This window comes from Trichomycterus rosablanca, chromosome 9 (genome assembly GCF_030014385.1).
Source record: "Trichomycterus rosablanca isolate fTriRos1 chromosome 9, fTriRos1.hap1, whole genome shotgun sequence".
NCBI lineage: Eukaryota > Metazoa > Chordata > Actinopteri > Siluriformes > Trichomycteridae > Trichomycterus > Trichomycterus rosablanca.
In genome coordinates this window covers 2,544,080-2,561,632 of record NC_085996.1, presented here as the reverse complement: position 1 = coordinate 2,561,632, position 17,553 = coordinate 2,544,080, and the positions used below count along the sequence as shown (strand labels likewise).

Below are 17,553 nucleotides of genomic sequence, written 5' to 3'. Positions count from 1 at the left end.
ACTTTTACATTCATTATGGATCCACAAAGGGACAAAATGCACTTAATACGTAAAACACACATCAAACACGGTCAGGTAGTGAAGTCTCGTAGGTTAATGTAATTACTGTAAGATTGCTAGGATGCCTTATACTGCACATTTCACGATCCGTGCTGTGATTTTCACGGTCTGAATTAGGCAGGACCTTAATTATTCATTATTAGTGGGTTCTGTCTTTCTTTTTCATGCCAAACCTTTGAAGCTGTTTCACAGAGAACTGACCAGTACTTTTCTATTAGGAATTATTGGCTGTGGATATTTCCATCAGTGTCGAGGATTTACACCAGAGATCTCTGACACTGTACAGCGTCTCGTACCCGCTTCCCGGATTCTCTGGCAATGGACCAAGGTAAAATGCATCGTTAGTAAAATGATCACTCCCTGTGAGGTGAAAGAGTCCAAACCTCTCCTGCACTGTGTTACAGGGGAAGATGTTGCCCACTCCATCAAAGTTTCACTACTTCTTCAACCTAAGAGATCTGTCCAGGATTTGGCAGGGCATGCTGAAGATCAGAGCAGAAGAGTGTGAGACAGTCGCCACCCTCCTGTCCTTGTTCAAGTGTGAATGCACTCGAGTCATCGCAGACCGGTAAGGTGTCTGTCTGGCTGTCTGTCTTTCTGTCTGTCTATCTATCTCTCTCTATCTATCTATCTATCTATTTGTCTATCTGTCCGTCCGTCTATCTATCTCTCTCTGTCTGTCTGTCTACCTGTCTGTCTATCTATCTGTCCGTCCGTCCGTCTATCTATCTCTCTCTGTCTGTCTATCTCTCTGTCTATCTATCTATCTATTTGTCTATCTGTCCGTCCGTCTATCTATCTCTCTCTGTCTGTCTATCTATCTATCTATCTATCTATCTATCTATCTATCTATCTATCTATCTATCTATCTATCTATCTATTTGTCCGTCCGTCTATCTATCTCTCTCTGTCTGTCTGTCTATCTATCTATTTATCTATCTATCTATCTATCTATCTATCTATCTATCTATCTATCTATCTATCTATCTATCTATCTTTCTATTTGTCTGTCTATCTATCTCTCTGTCTGTCTGTCTATCTCTCTGTCTATCTATCTGTCTGTCTATCTATCTATCTATCTATCTATCTATCTATCTATCTATCTATCTATCTATCTATCTATCTATCTATCTATTTGTCCGTCCGTCTATCTATCTCTCTCTGTCTGTCTGTCTATCTATCTATTTATCTATCTATCTATCTATCTATCTATCTATCTATCTATCTATCTATCTATCTATCTATCTATCTATCTATCTATCTATCTATCTTTCTATTTGTCTGTCTATCTATCTCTCTGTCTGTCTGTCTATCTCTCTGTCTATCTTTCTATTTGTCTGTCTATCTATCTCTCTGTCTGTCTGTCTATCTCTCTGTCTATCTATCTGTCTGTCTGTCTATCTATCTATCTATCTATCTTTCTATCTTTCTATTTGTCTGTCTATCTATCTCTCTGTCTGTCTGTCTATCTCTCTGTCTATCTATCTAGGGTCAATCTATCTGTCTGTCTGTCTGTCTGTCTGTCTGTCTATCTATCTAATGACTAGCTGTGTGTATTCCAGGTTTGTGTGTGAGGAGGATAAGCACTGGTTCGAGAAGTCTATAGCCCAGGTCATTCAGGAACACGTGGATCCTGCTTTGGTGCCACACCTCCACCCCGACCCTTACTTTGTGGACTTCCTGAGAGAGGCTCCAGAGCCTACAGGAGAGGAGGCTGATGACGCCTGTCTCGACGCTCCCAAAATCTATGAACTGGTACGTTTATTTTAAAACATGGTCCTGACCTGGTCTCAGCTGGGCTGTAATGAGAGCTGATTAAATACACCAGCAGCTCCTGCTGTCTGCTCGAGGTTCCTCCAGGACATTGCATGATGCTCCATACACAGTAAAGCACCTGGCCGGTGTCACAGATCAGCCAGGCACATGTGGGAAGGGACGAGGGCTAGTATAAATCTTACACACATCACACTTCTGCTATATTTCCCAGGTGCCGGACTTCCAGTTCCTGTCGGAGAGACTGCGGTTCTATCAGAGCCAGTATAACGAGGCTGTTCGGGGCTCACATCTGGACCTGGTCTTCTTTACTGATGCCATGACCCACCTCATCAAGGTCAGTGTAAAGTTCTGACCACAGCTCAGCCTTTAAACCCAGAGTTTATAAAAACTGCTAGTTTCTCTCGGCCGCAGATCTCCCGCATCATCAGGACCGATGGAGGAAGCGCTCTGCTGGTGGGAGTGGGAGGGTCGGGCAAGCAAAGCCTTTCACGGCTCGCGTCGTACATCGCCGGTTACAGGATATTCCAGATTACACTCACTAGGTGAGACGGCGTAGTTCCCTGGGTTGAGTGATTTGCAGAATATCAGTGATTCTGCACTTTTTACATCTTTATCCTGTATCACTCAGAACCTATAACATCAGCAACCTGATGGATGACCTGAAAGTGCTGTTCAGAACGGCCGGCGCTGAAGGAAAAGGCGTCACGTTCATCTTCACGGACAACGAGATAAAAGACGAGGCCTTCCTAGAGTACCTTAACAATGTTTTGTCATCTGGAGAGGTGAAGCAGCTTCACTAATCACTAATAACTAAGTCCCTACCGATTCACGGACGTGAGAATGGCGCCATGGACCGTGAAATGAGCCGTTCCCCGTGTAATATGTAATTTGCTGTGAAATTTAAAATGTACGGTTTAGCGATTTACCATTTTTTATTCACGTGCAGTACAAATGCATCAAGATTACTGGTTAATCCGCACTGTGAGGCGCCCTAGTGTAACCGAGCGTCTTTAGAGTTTGATGATCACGTGTGTAGAGAAACACACTTTCGATTATGGAATCCACAAAGGGACAAAATGCGCTCATTATCAGCAAACAACATCACAGAAAAGTCTCTTACACTAGCAGTCCTACGGCAATTCAGTTTGCAATGAGTTAGTCAAAATGACCAAGATGTGGAACACGGACAAGAGCTTTAATATTTAAATTAATGACATTTTTAATTAATGACATAAATTAATGAAAGACTGTAAAGACGTCCGTAAAATGAAGCACATTTCCCAGTGAATTTAGTCGAGCCCTAGTAATACGGATCATTTCTGCGGAAGTAAAAACACACTGCACTTGATATTCACTTTCTCATGTTTCTCCTCTAGGTCTCGAACCTTTTTGCTCGTGATGAACTGGACGAGATAACACAGAATCTCATCCCCGTAATGAAAAAGGAGACGCCCCGAGTGCCGCCCACCTTTGATAATCTGTATGAATACTTCATCTCCCGGGCCAAAAAGAACCTCCATGTGGTGCTGTGTTTTTCCCCGGTGAGTCTCACCCCTCTGTTTGATGCTCTTCATTTTATTCTCTCAGAATGTGAGTCAGATTCACTCACAGTAAAAGAGCAGTTACAGAAATCGTTGTAATTTTAAGACTGAAGTGAATTAACACGCTTCATAATGTGGAATATTTTGATCAGGTGGGGGAGAAGTTCCGCTCCCGCTCTCTGAAGTTCCCCGGACTGATATCCGGATGCACCATGGACTGGTTCACCCCGTGGCCGAGTGAAGCCCTGATGGCCGTGTCCCAGTATTTCCTCTCGGACTTCCACATGGTCTGTTCGCCTGAGGTGAAGACTGCGGTGGTCCAGACTATGGCCGTCTATCACGACAGAGTCTCCTCCACCTGCGAGAGCTACTTTGAGAGGTACCGTACTGTACTTAGAGATACAGCCATGTTAGAGAACCTCAGTTTTATAGACACTAAGTCACCCAAACTAGTAAAGAGGGTCAAGACGAGGATCAAACCCAGGTCCTCGGGGCATATTTTGCTGCCTCATCAATCGAATCTCACAGTGATGACGTCTAACATTCATTTAAAGGGAATTTATTTAATGGGTTAAGGGCCTTGTTCAAGGGCCCAACAGTGGCTGCACGACAGAGCCTGGATTTGCATTGACAGTCATTGACTGGTAGCCCAAAGCTCTATCCACTAGGCTCCCACTGTCCCTTGTACCTTATATCAAGGGTTTAACCTATGCTGTTATCTTTTAACTTAACGGGCACAAATTCCCACAGGCATACTGTAATATCAGAGTCATTTGAAGCGCTTTATTAGAGAATCGGCTATTGTTCTAGCTAAACAGCTCATTGTCAGGTGTCCAGATACCTTTGGTCATACCAATTCCACTTATACCAAAAGGTATTCATGTATAATCGAGCTGAATTCATGAAATCTGTCCCTTTCTTTTGCTACAGATCAGGTTTTGTGGTCCAAAGTCTGGAATCAACCTTTCTGTTCCTCTTTCTTTTTATTCAGATTCAGACGAAGGGCCCACGTCACCCCGAAATCCTACCTGTCCTTCATCAATGGATACAAAACCCTCTATACAGAGAAGCACACCCACATCAACACTCTTGTTGAGCGCATGAATGTCGGTAGGGACAAGGCCAGTACATTTGTAATGTGTTTTGTGTGTGTACGAGTGTGTTTGAGTGATCAAGCCCTGCTCGTTTCCCAGGTCTAGCCAAGCTAATGGAAGCCAGCGAATCCGTCGCGCAGCTGTCCAGAGACCTGGTGGTGAAGGAGCAGGAGCTGGCGTTGGCCTCGGCCCGAGCCGACAAGGTACATCATTCGATCAGAACTGAGCAGAGCGTTTTCACTTTGCTAGATCGATCGTGAGCTCATGGACTTGGTCGTGCAGGTCCTCAAGGAGGTGACTGTGAGCGCCGAGGCCGCCTCTGTGGTCAAAAACGAGGTGCAGGTGGTGAAGGATAAAGCGCTGAAGATCGTGGAGGAAATCGAGAAGGAAAAAGGTGTGGCAGAGCTGAAGCTGCAGGCGGCTGAACCTGCACTCATGAAAGCTGAGGCGGCTTTAAACGTGAGTTCCAAAAACTGATGTAGCAGCTCAAAAGTATTTGGACACCTGACCATGGGCTTGTCAGACCTCCCATTTTAAAAACACACAGTGGCGTCTGATCTATTCAGCTAGAACGACAGCGGCTTTTCTAATAAAGCCTCTTTAAATGACTTTGAAATACAGAATGCCTGTGGGAATTTGTGCCCGTTCAGTCGAAAGATGACAGCGTTTGTATGGCTCGGCACATGAATTCGATAATTAAAAGAAGTGTCCAAATACTTTTGTACTATATATACAAACCTGAAGAAGTGAGATCCAAGAGTTACCTCTCTTTAAATTTTAATGACAGAAGAAACCTAAAATAGAAATAAGCAGGAAACGCTTATAGGTGCTTATAAAACGATTTCTGAAGCACAATGCTAAGTGAGACCCAACCTGCCACGCCCACACAGGCCGACAGAAAGCGTAGTTCTCTCTGAACTAAACTTCAAAGCATTTTCTGCGCCTCATTAAAGGTTCCTCACTACCTGAGAAGCACCGTCTAACAGCGTACCTCTGACTGACTGGCTTTGCCCTCTGAATTATTTGCTAGATCTCCTGCTAGCGCTCTCTAACTTTTGTCATTAACTCAGTTGATACAGGGTAGAGTCGTTCTGGGTCTTTGATTCTGTTTTATGAGTTGACTTGTTCGGTTCCCTGCCGAGTGTGTGTGGTTCTGTTTGTGTGGCCTGTCCTTTCTACCCTTGTCCTGTCCTGTTCACTGGAACGACTGTAGGATCTGAAACCACTATATCCTAGATTTGTAAATCGTTTTTGACCTCGTGTCTTTAACAGACCATCAAACCGGCCGATATCGCAACAGTGAGGAAACTGTCCAAGCCACCACATTTAATCATGAGAATTATGGACTGCTGTCTGCTTCTCTTCCGCAAGAAGCTGGACCCCGTCGTCATGGATCCAGAGAGGCACTGCCTTAAGCCCTCCTGGAGCGAAGCCATGAAGGTAAAATCCCTGAAACACCGTGCAGGACCTCACGAGATCTGATGGTTCTAATGAGACTAATGATACGAGTCTCCTCTCTTCACCCCTAAGCTGATGAGCGGCGGCGGCTTCCTGACGTCACTGCAGCAGTTTCCTAAGGACACGATAACCGAAGAGACGATGGAGCTGCTGGAGCCGTACTTCCAGATGGAGGATTACACGCTGGAGAACGCCAGTAAAGTGTGCGGAAACGTGGCGGGTCTGCTGTCCTGGACACAGGCTATGGCCACCTTCTTCAGCATCAACAAGGAGGTGCTGCCACTGAAGGTAAAACACGAGAGCCGGACCCACAGAAATCACTTCAAAATACATACGGTGGTTTATTAATCATGGATATATACAATCTATACGATTAAAAACTCAAAGATTAAAGGCTTTTCTTACAGGTCTCACTTTTGTGTGTTGTGTGATTATAAATATGGACATGCTGAGGCAGCAAGACTAAAATCACTGCCAGTCATTAGACTCCTAAATTGTGAGCTGGAGTGGTGCAGGGGGTTTGATTTTGGGCTACGATCGCAAATTTAATTTTCATTAACCTCGAGACAGGAATACCCTGAACTCGGTGCCAGTCCATTGCAGAGCAGGGTGCCAGTCCCAGATCTCAGCTGTGATGGGCGAGCGTAATATACGATACCCCTGCACCTAAATGTAACGTGTGATGTTCACTTCTGGTTCATCAGCGGCAAAAGCACATTCGTTACCAGCATCCCAACACACACACACACACACAAGACTCTTCTCTAACTTTATTAGTAACACTGGCATATCCTGCCTTCTTCCTACCCAGGCTAATCTCAGCGTTCAGGAGAACAGGCTAACGGCAGCTAATAAGGAACTGGCTAACGCTCAGGCCCAGCTGGATGAAAAGCAGGCAGAGCTGGACATGGTGCTGGCCAAATTCGAAGCAGCCATGAAGGAGAAGCAGGTACGTCCTCTTCTACTGGTGACTGGTGCATCATACATCAGTTTTAACTGTAGATACTGGGATTTTCATCTCAACAGATCAAGCACTCAGTGTGTGTATGTGTGTGTGTGTGTGTGTGTGTGTGTGTGAGCGCTTCCTACCTAATCAGTCCATCTACCTGCACTAAAATTCACTGTAGCCAATCAGACTGCAGTTACCACCTTAAATTTCCAGTCACCAGTCAGACTCCACTTCAGACACTCAACGTCAGTCGGTTCTGGGCGTGGCGTTGAGTTTTAAAGACGTTGAGTTTCGAGGTATTTTCCCCCATAAGGATGTTTGGGGAACCTGTTAATGCGTCCATGGTCCCGGTGAGCTGCAGATATTTTAGTCTCATGTAAAATAATGAGGTTGTTTTTGACTCTTAAACACTGAAAATAACACAAATATAATATAAACACACTGAAATACAATTACTAACTGTTAAAAATGCAATAAAAGCTGCACTTTAGCTTTACTTTATTGTTTTGTTATGCTTTTTAATGAGTGGAGAGAACTTATGAGCAGTAATAATGAAGAGAGGTTTAGTGTTTTTATGTTGTTCTTTTAATACATTAAGTTAAGAGTTTTAGACTCTGGGAGAAGCTGATTCTGATTCTCACCATTTCTCAGAAGCTGGAGCTGTAACACAAAGTGAAACAGGAAGGAGAATCATGTGGAGCTGTAACCCTGGATCTGACGCTTATTCCACACTAATGCAGATTCAGCTCATGTTCACATGACATCTTACCACACCGCTCAAGCCAAGCGCTGATCAAAGCACACGTTGAGTTTGAGGGAAACGTTGAGTTTAAGGGTACAAATTTCTCAAAGAAGGCCGTCGAGTTTCAGATTTTGAGTTTAGGGGACGTACAGTTACAAGGTACCACAGTACTAACATTAGCTGTTGATCCAAGTCCACATTCCCTAATACCCGGGGCCCAATCAGAGCATTTCGTGGCCTTTTTATTTCACAAATCACTGTGTGTGTAAACGTGCATCTAATGCTTACGAGACACTGGAATAACGTTAACTGTTTTCAGGATCTGCTGAACGACGCCGAATCGTGCAGAAATAAAATGCAGACGGCCTCCGCTCTGATCGACGGGCTGAGCGGGGAGAAAGTGCGCTGGACCGAGCAGAGCAGAGAGTTCACCTCACAGATCAGCAGGCAGGTTTCTCTCAGTCTCTCCACGGCTCCTGGGGTCGAACCGAGGTTCACGTGTCTGTCTCTGCTCTGCTCTCAGGCTGGTTGGAGACGTCCTGCAGCTGACCGGCTTCCTGTCCTACTGTGGTCCGTTCAACCAACAGTTCCGTAACATGCTGCTGAAGGAGATCTGGGAGGCCGAGCTCACGAAGAAGAACATTCCCTTCACTGAAAACCTGAACCTGATCTCCATGCTGGTGGACCAGCCCACAGTAGGATTTTATTTAACATCCTGGTCTTAATACCACCTACATGATGTGGGATTTAGTCCTAGATACTCAGTTCTGGTTACAGTGCTGGTACTGGTGCTTTATCTAAAGCGACTTAGAGTAGAGTGACAGTACAGTCTCAGCAATTAAGGGTTAAGGGCCTTGCTAAAGGGCCCAACAGCAGCAATCTGGCAAAGGTGGGGCTTGAACCAGCAAGCTTATGATTGGATGAATCCAAAACAAAACAGTAAATGTTCTGAGTGTAAAGAGAAGCCCTGATTAATCAGTAGTCAGTACTGATGCCTGATGAGAGTGGGATCAGTGAAGGCTGTTGATGGAATGTTGATGGAAGACCCTCACAGGTGGTATCTTCTCCCCCCTCGTTCAGATCAGCGAGTGGAATCTGCAGGGCCTTCCGGGTGATGACCTGTCGGTGCAGAACGGCATCATTGTCACCAAAGCTACCCGCTTCCCCCTCCTCATCGACCCCCAGACTCAGGGCAAGGCTTGGATCAAGAAGAAGGAGAAAGCCAACGAGCTCCAGGTCAGATCCGTGGCTCAGGCTAGCTAACGTCAGCACTAGGTACACGACATGATGCTAACGAACGCTCCGTATCGTTCCAAGGTCACGTCTCTGAATCACAAGTACTTCCGCACCCATCTGGAGGACAGCCTGTCCCTGGGTCGCCCTCTGCTCATCGAGGATGTACCCGAGGAGCTGGACCCAGCGCTGGATAACGTGCTGGAGAAGAACTTCATCAAGTCTGGATCCTCCTACAAGGTGAGCGTTACATTTACATTTCCGGAATTTAGCAAAAGCGACTTACAGTCTGAGCAATTGAGGGTTTAGGGCCTTGCTTAAGGGCCAAACAGTGGCAGTGGTAGGGTTTGAACCAGCGACCTTCTGCTTACTAGTCCAGTACCTTAACCACTTGGCTACAACCGCCCTACATGTCAATCATTTCTATCACATTTCATCCAAAGGCCCTTACAATTATGACTGAATACAGTTTGAGCATTTAAGGATTAAGGGCCTTGCTTAGGGGCCCAACAGTGGCAGCCTGGTGATGATGGGGCTTAAACAGACAACCGTATGATTACTAGTCCAGTACCTTAATCACTGAACTACCACTGCCCATGCATGTAAATAAATAAACAATGAATGGATTAATCACAGGGCAGATGTAGGTGGGTACCAGAGCTTTTACATCAGGACGTGCCTGCATATCCTGTTCAGTGTTAACCGAAACACTGCGTACGACAGGTTAAAGTCGGAGACAAAGAGATCGACGTGATGGACGGCTTCCAACTCTACATCGCCACCAAGCTGCCCAACCCGTCCTACACGCCCGAGGTCTGTGCCAAAACCTCCATCATCGACTTCACCGTGACCATGAAGGGCCTGGAGAACCAGCTGCTGGGCAGAGTCATCCTGACCGAGAAATACGTACGTCTGCACACGTTTCACGTCATCCCTTACATTCCTTTCAGTGATAAATAATGAGCCGGTCCATCACTGACTGATGTTACACAGGAACTGGAGGCTGAGAGGCTGAATCTGATGCAGGACGTCACGGCCAACAAGAGGAAGATGAAAGAGCTGGAGGATAATTTGCTTTACAAGCTCAGCACCACAAAAGGTGCGTATATAAGACCATACCAAAATAATAATTTAGTATTTAGTCATGAAGTCATGAGTATATTCATGTATTCATCTGTAACAGATCAGGTCTAACAACCGCTACTGTAACGTGGCGGAATGAATTTACCATGTCGGGCTTAGTGGGTAGCACTGTCGCCTCACAGCAAGAAGGTCCTGGGTTTGATCCCCAGGTAGAGCGGTCTGGGTCCTTTCTGTGTGGAGTTTGCATGTTCTCCCCATGCCTGCGTAGGTTTCCACCGGGAGCTCCGGTTTCCTCCCACAGTACAAAGACGTGCAAGTGAGGTGAACTGGAGATACAAAATTGTTCATGACTGTGTTTGATATTAAACCTGTGAACTGATGAATGAAGTGCGTCAAACATGATGTTAAAATCCTCATAAATAAATAAAGAGTCATGTCCTTCTGTGTTGCTATGCTGGCTGACAGAGGGGGCACGGAGGCGCAGATGATTGATGTGTCCAGCTCTCTGCTGGCATGGGAAACCAGCATGGTCTCAGCAATGAAAAGTTAAAAAGTTATTTATTTAATTTACTTTCTTTTCTTAGTTTTTTGGGAGTAAACTAACACGTCAACCAAGGAGTAGATCTGGCCCAAACAAGAAATACAGCTTATTTTTACCCAAGTATTTAGACTCAAAGTAAACTCAGACAAATGGTTGAGCAGACCATTAAAGGGTTAATAATGTGCTGACTGGACACAACTGTGATTCTTACAAATATCACAATTACCGGTTGAACTTGAGTAAACTTACTGGTCCATGTAGCACAAGGTCACCGTAAGTTATTTGAGTAAGTAATAAAGAAACTTTTAGAGGTCTTGTAAATGAAAATAGACTTGTTGTTTAGTCCACCCCCGTCTCTGTCTGTTCAGGCTCTCTGGTCGACGACGAGTCCATGATCGGGATCTTGAGAGTCACTAAGGAAACAGCAGCGGAGGTGAGCGAGAAGCTCAACGTGGCCACCGAGACGGAGACGAAGATCCTCGCCGCTCAGGAGGAGTACCGTCCCGCGGCGTCCCGCGGCAGCATCCTCTACTTCCTCATCACAGAGATGAGCATGGTCAACGTCATGTACCAGACCTCGCTCGCCCAGTTCCTCAGGATCTTCGACCTCTCCATGTCGAGGTGCCGTTAACCCCGCACCTCCATCTGTAACCACTTTATTATGAGTGCGTATTTTAATTATGAGTGAATCTTTTCCAGGTCAGAAAAAACCCCCCTGACCCAGAAGCGCATCGCTAACATCATCGACTGTCTGACGTACGAGGTGTTCAGATACACGGTCCGAGGCCTGTACGAGAATCACAAGTTCATCTTCACTCTGCTGCTGGCTCTCAAGATCGATCTGCAGAAGGGCAACATCAAGCACAGCGAGTTCCAGATTCTTATTAAAGGTGCCACCTGAGACAGAAAGCTACAGCACACGAGGGAATATTTATCCCTCTGTCTCTTTAACTTTCTAATTTAATGCCCTAAACTCATTTTTAACTCGCACAGGGCAAATTAACACTGTAAACACGGTAAAAACAACACAAAGCAGGCGATGCTGTCCTGACAGGATATAAAAGGAGCATTGATGAGTTCTTATAGAAGATTGTATGCAGTAGTAGACCTAGAGCTGAACTCTTTTGGAAGTAACATGTTTTCATTGCTGTAATGTTTAAACCTGACGATACTGTGACGGTATTGTAGGACCATTCCGCCGAATCGGTGCCATTTCTGTCCCCAGGAATCTTTAAAATGCATTTATATATTTATTTATTTATATTTATATATATATATATATAATATATATACTGTATATGCATTGTCTCCCTTTTTCTCCCAACTTTAAGTGCGAGAACGAAGCCAACCCACGCCCCCTCCGACACGTGGGCAGCAGCCGTATGCATCTCATCACCTACACTTTGACGAGTGCAGTGCGGATCAGCACTGTGTACGGAGAGACACACCCTGATCAGCGCACTCTCTCCCAGTCTCTGTGCAGGTGCCATCAATCAGTCAGCAGAGGTCGTAGTTGCATCAGTTATGAGAGAGTCCCTATCCGGGTTAATATCCCACCCCTATATGAACAACAGGCCAATCGTTGTCCATGTGGCTGCTCAGCCCAGCCGGCAGGCAGAGCCGAGACTCGATACGATGTATGTGAGATCCCAGCTCTGGTGTCCTAGCGCGTGTTTTTACCGCTGCGCCACCTGAGCGGCCTTAAAATGCATTTTTAATTAAGCAAAATATCCTGCACATTGATTTAATAACGAGTTCGGGAGATATAATTTAAAACGTTCATTAAAACTCCCTACAACACTGAAAAAGTAGTATTTCTTCATGTCCCCACTTTGACACGACAGCTTACAGTGAAATATAAGGATTAATGGTTGTGGATCCCTCTGATGTTTGGAGCCAGGTTCAGTTTATCAGAGCAGAACTGAGAACATTTCACAGTGATTGTTTATCTGAATTTTGTTTCACTCTCTCTGTTTAAAGGTGGTGCCGCCCTGGATCTCAAAGCTTGTCCTCGTAAACCCTTCCGCTGGATTCTGGACATGACATGGCTGAACCTGGTTGAGCTGAGCAAACTGCCCCAGTTCACCAACATCATGAGCCAGGTCAGTAACATCCTGTAAAATGTGCTTTATAATATAATAACTTCTAATGGCAAATTCACCAAAAAATGTGCAGATAGAAAAATGATTTAAACAAATATGAACACTTGTTTGAAAGCTGTGGTCAGAGCTCAGGGTCAGTCATTGTACCAAGAGATTTAAGGGCCCTACTAAAGGGATTTAAACTCACAGCCTTCCAGTTGATACCCAAAGCTTGCTTTTTACTCTGACACACTGTAGCCTATGAATAATGATGATTACACATTTGTGTTGAGTTTTATTGGCATACAGTTAATAAATAGTATTATTATATTGATGTTTATGCACACGTTCCTGTTCATACACAAAGGTGTCCCGGAATGAAAAGGGCTGGAAGGCGTGGTTCGATATGGACGCACCAGAGGACGCAGTGATTCCCGATGGTTATAATGATTCACTGGAGATCTTCCACAAATTACTGCTTATCAGGTACAATATCAGTCGTCTAAGGGTACGATTCTTCTCCCTCTGGCTGCTGCAAATTAATTTGATGCCAAAAGTTTTACATCAAGAGTTACATCAACTCAAGACATCATCAAAAAGCATCATCAGCCGTGCAATCATTGTAAAATTTAGCAGAATGCACCTCATTTTACTTGGAAGATGGGTCTGGGTCTGGATCAGGTCTGATTCTGTGTTTTAAGTAAATGGGCTCATTCAGATACATGAGCTCTGATTTGCTCATGATGGTTAATGCCATTACTCCAAACCAGAGAAAAGTTCAGCTCTCCTTACTCCTGATATTAATAATGTATTTATTTTTATGACTTCAGATGGGGTGACCTTAAAGATGCTGTAGATCTTAAATCTAAATCTACTTTTTTTATTTTCTCCCATTTTTCTCCCGATTTAGCATAGCAAATTAGTCTTCCACCGCTGGGGATCCCGACTGCGTCCGAGGAGGGTATATTCGCCTGTCCCATGCCCCCTCTGACGCGTGCACAGTCCCTTAACCCCTTCTTATTTGCCCACGCCTCAGTGGATTGGCACATGAGGCCGGATATCACGCGCCTCGGGCTACTTATCAGGGTCCTTACACAGCATCGAAGACCTCGCCTACTTTTTAGTCCCGTCTTTTCCCACACAACAGACTTCGATTGCCAATTTTGTCTCACATTTGTGCCCGCTAGAGTCCCAGCACTGGTGTGCTAGCGGAATATATCGCTGTGCCACCCGGGTGCCCTAAATCTACTTTTGTGATAGTTTCAGTGTTTATTAACAGAACCATTCATTAAATTGCTTTCTCAGTTAAAAAGAGGATGAAAATTAATCACCGCTTGTGATTAACCATGTGTGGATCATTACAGTATCAGCAGACCAGGACTTTTAAAGCACCACCATTGTGAATGAAGTGAATTTAAACAAATGTCATGTGACAGATCCTGGAGTCCAGATCGCACGCTGTCTCAGGCCAGGAGCTACGTAGGGCACGCATTGGGCGCGAGGTTCGCCCAGTCTGTTATTCTCAATCTGGAGGCAACGTGGGGGGAGAGCGACCCTCGTACCCCTCTGATCTGCTTCCTCTCCATGGGCTCGGATCCAACCAACCAGATAGAAGCTCTCTCCAAGAAACTCAGACTCGGTAATAAAGCCGTAACTAATTACAGTGGAGCAAAAAGTGGAGGACTGTTTTTTACTGTATGTTGGGTTGCTTGTTTAGAATGCAGAGCTATATCTATGGGACAGGGACAGGAAGTGCATGCGAGGAGGCTGGTGCAGATGTCCATCGCACAGGTACCAACACTACCTACAGAGACGTTTATTATATTCAGAAATTAAATCCTGTGTAAATAAGATTTAATCACACTAAAGATAAGTCTGAGAACTGGTATAGGGTACTGGGGTTCCAGTCTCAGTGATGCTATAGGCTGACAGGGTGTCTGCACATACATGATTGGCTGTGTCTGAGGGAGGAGGGATAGAAGGAAGTCCTTGCACCCAGTATGCGGTCTGTGAAACCGGACCTGCCGTGACCCTGACCTGGCATAGCCATGACTAAAGCATTTCTGTATGGAGCAAACATCAAGTCTTATTTAGAAGACCTTACAAACCTTCTTGTCATACATTCAGTTTAAAGCTCATCACCAGTAATTGTGTGTCTGACCGTCTGTGGTCCACAGGGAGGCTGGGTCCTGCTGCAGAACTGCCACCTGGGTCTGGAGTTCATGGACGAGCTGCTGGACACCGTGAGCACAGTGGAGAACGTTCATGAGAGCTTCAGGGTGTGGATCACCACGGAGCCACACGACCGCTTCTCCATCACGCTGCTGCAGGTAATGTAACATCATCAACAGGGGGGAAACTTGGGGGAAACCAGGGGGTCGAGGTCTCCGATCATCATCATCAAAGAATCTTCTTGTCGTTTTAGTCCTCCATCAAGTTCTCCAACGATCCTCCTCAGGGAGTGAAAGCCGGACTGAAGCGAACGTTCGTCGGGATCTCTCAGACTCAGCTGGACGTCAGCAACCTGCCCATGTGGAAGCCGCTGCTGTACAGCGTCGCGTTCTTGCACACGGTGGTGCAGGTAGGAACGACCTGGCGCTTACAGGATACGTGGTTTCCCAGAATTACACAGTCTTCACCTTTTTTTTACGCAGGAACGTCGCAAGTTCGGACCCCTGGGCTGGAATATTCCGTACGAGTTCAACTCGGCAGACTTCAGCTCCAGTGTGCAGTTCATCCAGAACCATTTGGATGAGTGCAGTCCCAAAAAGGTTCGGAATAATGTCTTACTTTGATAAAAAGTCTTTGGGTCTGTGTGAAACCGAGCTCTCTCTGTACATAGACGCGTTTCCCATCATTCTACACTCCCGAGAAGAGGGCGTGTCTAAATTCTTAGCTCCCTTAAAATGCTCCTACTGAGGCGCCTTAATTCTGAGTGATGATCTGACTGAGCGTCTCCTTAGCGCTGAAGGCAATCCCAGCATTCAGTGCGGCACAACTTTGCTCACAAAAAACTACAAACGTGGCGGATGAATCAATCCAGAGCAACTAACGGAGTTCCTTTGACATGTAAATAAATTCACATTGATGTTTAATTTGTATAAAGGTGCAGGAGTGACGTTTATTTGTAAATTCAGGCGTAGAGCGTCTAAATAATCTGATTATGAGCTCCATGTCTGATTAGAATGCTCTGTACTGAGGGAGCTGATCAGGTTTACAGTGGGGAGCGGGGCGGGTCACTAGGTTCAGTGTGTGTCCTTTGCTCGTGCTGACCAGTTTGGCTTGTTTATCTGCAGGGCGTGTCGTGGGACACCGTGCGCTACATGCTGGGAGAGGTGCAGTACGGAGGCAGAGTGACGGACGACTACGACAAACGACTTCTGAACTGTTTTGCACGAGTAACACACGACCCCCCCAACCTAATAATAAATATAATAACGTTAGCGTATGATGTACGAGAGACGTTTTTAATCGTAACCGCCGCTCTGATTACCAGGTGTGGTTCGGCGACCGGCTGTTCGAGCCCTCGTTCTGCTTCTACACCGACTACAATGTTCCCGTGTGTAAGACGGTGGAGGAATACCTGGAGTATATTCACACTCTGCCCTACGTCGACACCCCTCAAGTGTTCGGTCTGCATCCCAACGCTGATATCACGTAAGAGTCCATCAGAGCTGCTCACACACACTCACACTCTCACCTGAACACAACACCTCACTCTCCACCCAGAAACCCCAAGAAAACTTTAAGGAATTATGTGCTTCATCTTTGCAGCAACAGTTTAGGGAAGGCCCTTTTTTGTTCCAGCATAACCCTACTAAACTTAATAACCTCACAATGAAGTTAAATGTCTTAATAATAAAATAACGACGTGGGTTTTACTCTCACATTTACACCGATCAGGCATAACATTAAAACCACCTCCTTGTTTCTACACTCACTGTCCATGTTATCAGCTCCACTTACCATATAGTAGTCCATCTGTTTCTCTGCATGCTTTGTTAACCCCTTTCACCCTGTTCTTCAATGGTCAGGACCCCCACAGGACCACCACAGCGCAGGTATTATTTAGGTGGTGGATCATTCTCAGGACTGTGTTTGTTGTGCTGGTATGAGTGGATCAGACACAGCAGCGCTGCTGGAGTTTTTAAACACCTCACTGTCACTGCTGGACTAAGAATAGTCCACCAACCAAAAATATTCAGCCAAGAGCGCCCCGTGGGCGGCGTCCTGTGACCGCTGATGAAGGTCTAGAAGATGAGCGACTCAAACAGCAGCAATAGATGAGCGATCGTCTCTGACTTTACATCTACAAGGTGGACCGACTAGGTAGGAGTGTCTGATAGAGTGGACAGTGAGTGGACACGGTGTTTAAAAACTCCAGCAGCGCTGCTGTGTCTGATCCACTCATACCAGCACAACACACACTAACACACCACCACCATGTCAGTGTCACTGCAGTGCTGAGAATCATCCACCACCTAAATAATACCTGCTCTGTGGTGGTCCTGACCATTGAAGAACAGCATAAAAGGACTACAGTCAGTAATTGTAGAACTACAAAGTGCTTCTATATGGTAAGTGGAGCTGATAACATGGACAGTGAGGGTAGAAACAAGGAGGTGGTTTTAATGTTATGGCTGATCGGTGTACGTCTACGCTTACAACTGTGACCGAACACAGTTCAAGCCATTAAGGTCTAAGGGCCTCGTTTAGGAGCCCAAACCAGCAATCCTCTGTTTACTAGTTACTGGTAAGTTGTGAGGATAATTGTCTTTGTTAAATGCTAGAAATGAACTTCTGACAGGTATCAGGGTAACACCTCAGCCGAAGTCCTGGACACCATCACAAACATCCAGCCTAAAGAGAGCGCCGGAGGTTCAGGAGAGACGCGAGAGTCGATCGTCTACCGCCTCGCCCAGGACATGCTGGATAAACTCCCTCCCAACTACGTACCTCATGAGGTATAAGAGTGTTTAACAGTGCCGTTTACTT

General features: G+C 45.6%; 1 protein-coding gene across 1 annotated transcript in view; it reads left to right on the top strand.

Moving 5' to 3' along the window:
* The window catches only part of LOC134320280 (dynein axonemal heavy chain 8-like), a 57,170-nt gene that overhangs the window by 37,443 nt on the left and 2,174 nt on the right, over nt 1-17,553 (top strand). Inside the window, exons 57-88 of the mRNA XM_063001619.1 lie at nt 279-388; nt 465-628; nt 1,623-1,815; nt 2,048-2,170; nt 2,248-2,378; nt 2,465-2,618; nt 3,213-3,377; nt 3,530-3,756; nt 4,369-4,487; nt 4,571-4,674; nt 4,754-4,930; nt 5,744-5,911; nt 6,002-6,217; nt 6,741-6,878; nt 7,940-8,067; nt 8,144-8,315; nt 8,701-8,856; nt 8,938-9,093; nt 9,577-9,759; nt 9,847-9,952; nt 10,846-11,098; nt 11,177-11,367; nt 12,458-12,579; nt 12,926-13,044; nt 13,995-14,197; nt 14,276-14,349; nt 14,736-14,888; nt 14,984-15,139; nt 15,213-15,329; nt 15,855-15,956; nt 16,055-16,215; nt 17,366-17,522. Of these exons, the coding sequence (XP_062857689.1) occupies nt 279-388; nt 465-628; nt 1,623-1,815; nt 2,048-2,170; nt 2,248-2,378; nt 2,465-2,618; nt 3,213-3,377; nt 3,530-3,756; nt 4,369-4,487; nt 4,571-4,674; nt 4,754-4,930; nt 5,744-5,911; nt 6,002-6,217; nt 6,741-6,878; nt 7,940-8,067; nt 8,144-8,315; nt 8,701-8,856; nt 8,938-9,093; nt 9,577-9,759; nt 9,847-9,952; nt 10,846-11,098; nt 11,177-11,367; nt 12,458-12,579; nt 12,926-13,044; nt 13,995-14,197; nt 14,276-14,349; nt 14,736-14,888; nt 14,984-15,139; nt 15,213-15,329; nt 15,855-15,956; nt 16,055-16,215; nt 17,366-17,522 (4,898 nt within the window). The remainder of the gene's footprint in view (nt 1-278; nt 389-464; nt 629-1,622; nt 1,816-2,047; nt 2,171-2,247; nt 2,379-2,464; nt 2,619-3,212; nt 3,378-3,529; nt 3,757-4,368; nt 4,488-4,570; nt 4,675-4,753; nt 4,931-5,743; nt 5,912-6,001; nt 6,218-6,740; nt 6,879-7,939; nt 8,068-8,143; nt 8,316-8,700; nt 8,857-8,937; nt 9,094-9,576; nt 9,760-9,846; nt 9,953-10,845; nt 11,099-11,176; nt 11,368-12,457; nt 12,580-12,925; nt 13,045-13,994; nt 14,198-14,275; nt 14,350-14,735; nt 14,889-14,983; nt 15,140-15,212; nt 15,330-15,854; nt 15,957-16,054; nt 16,216-17,365; nt 17,523-17,553) is intronic.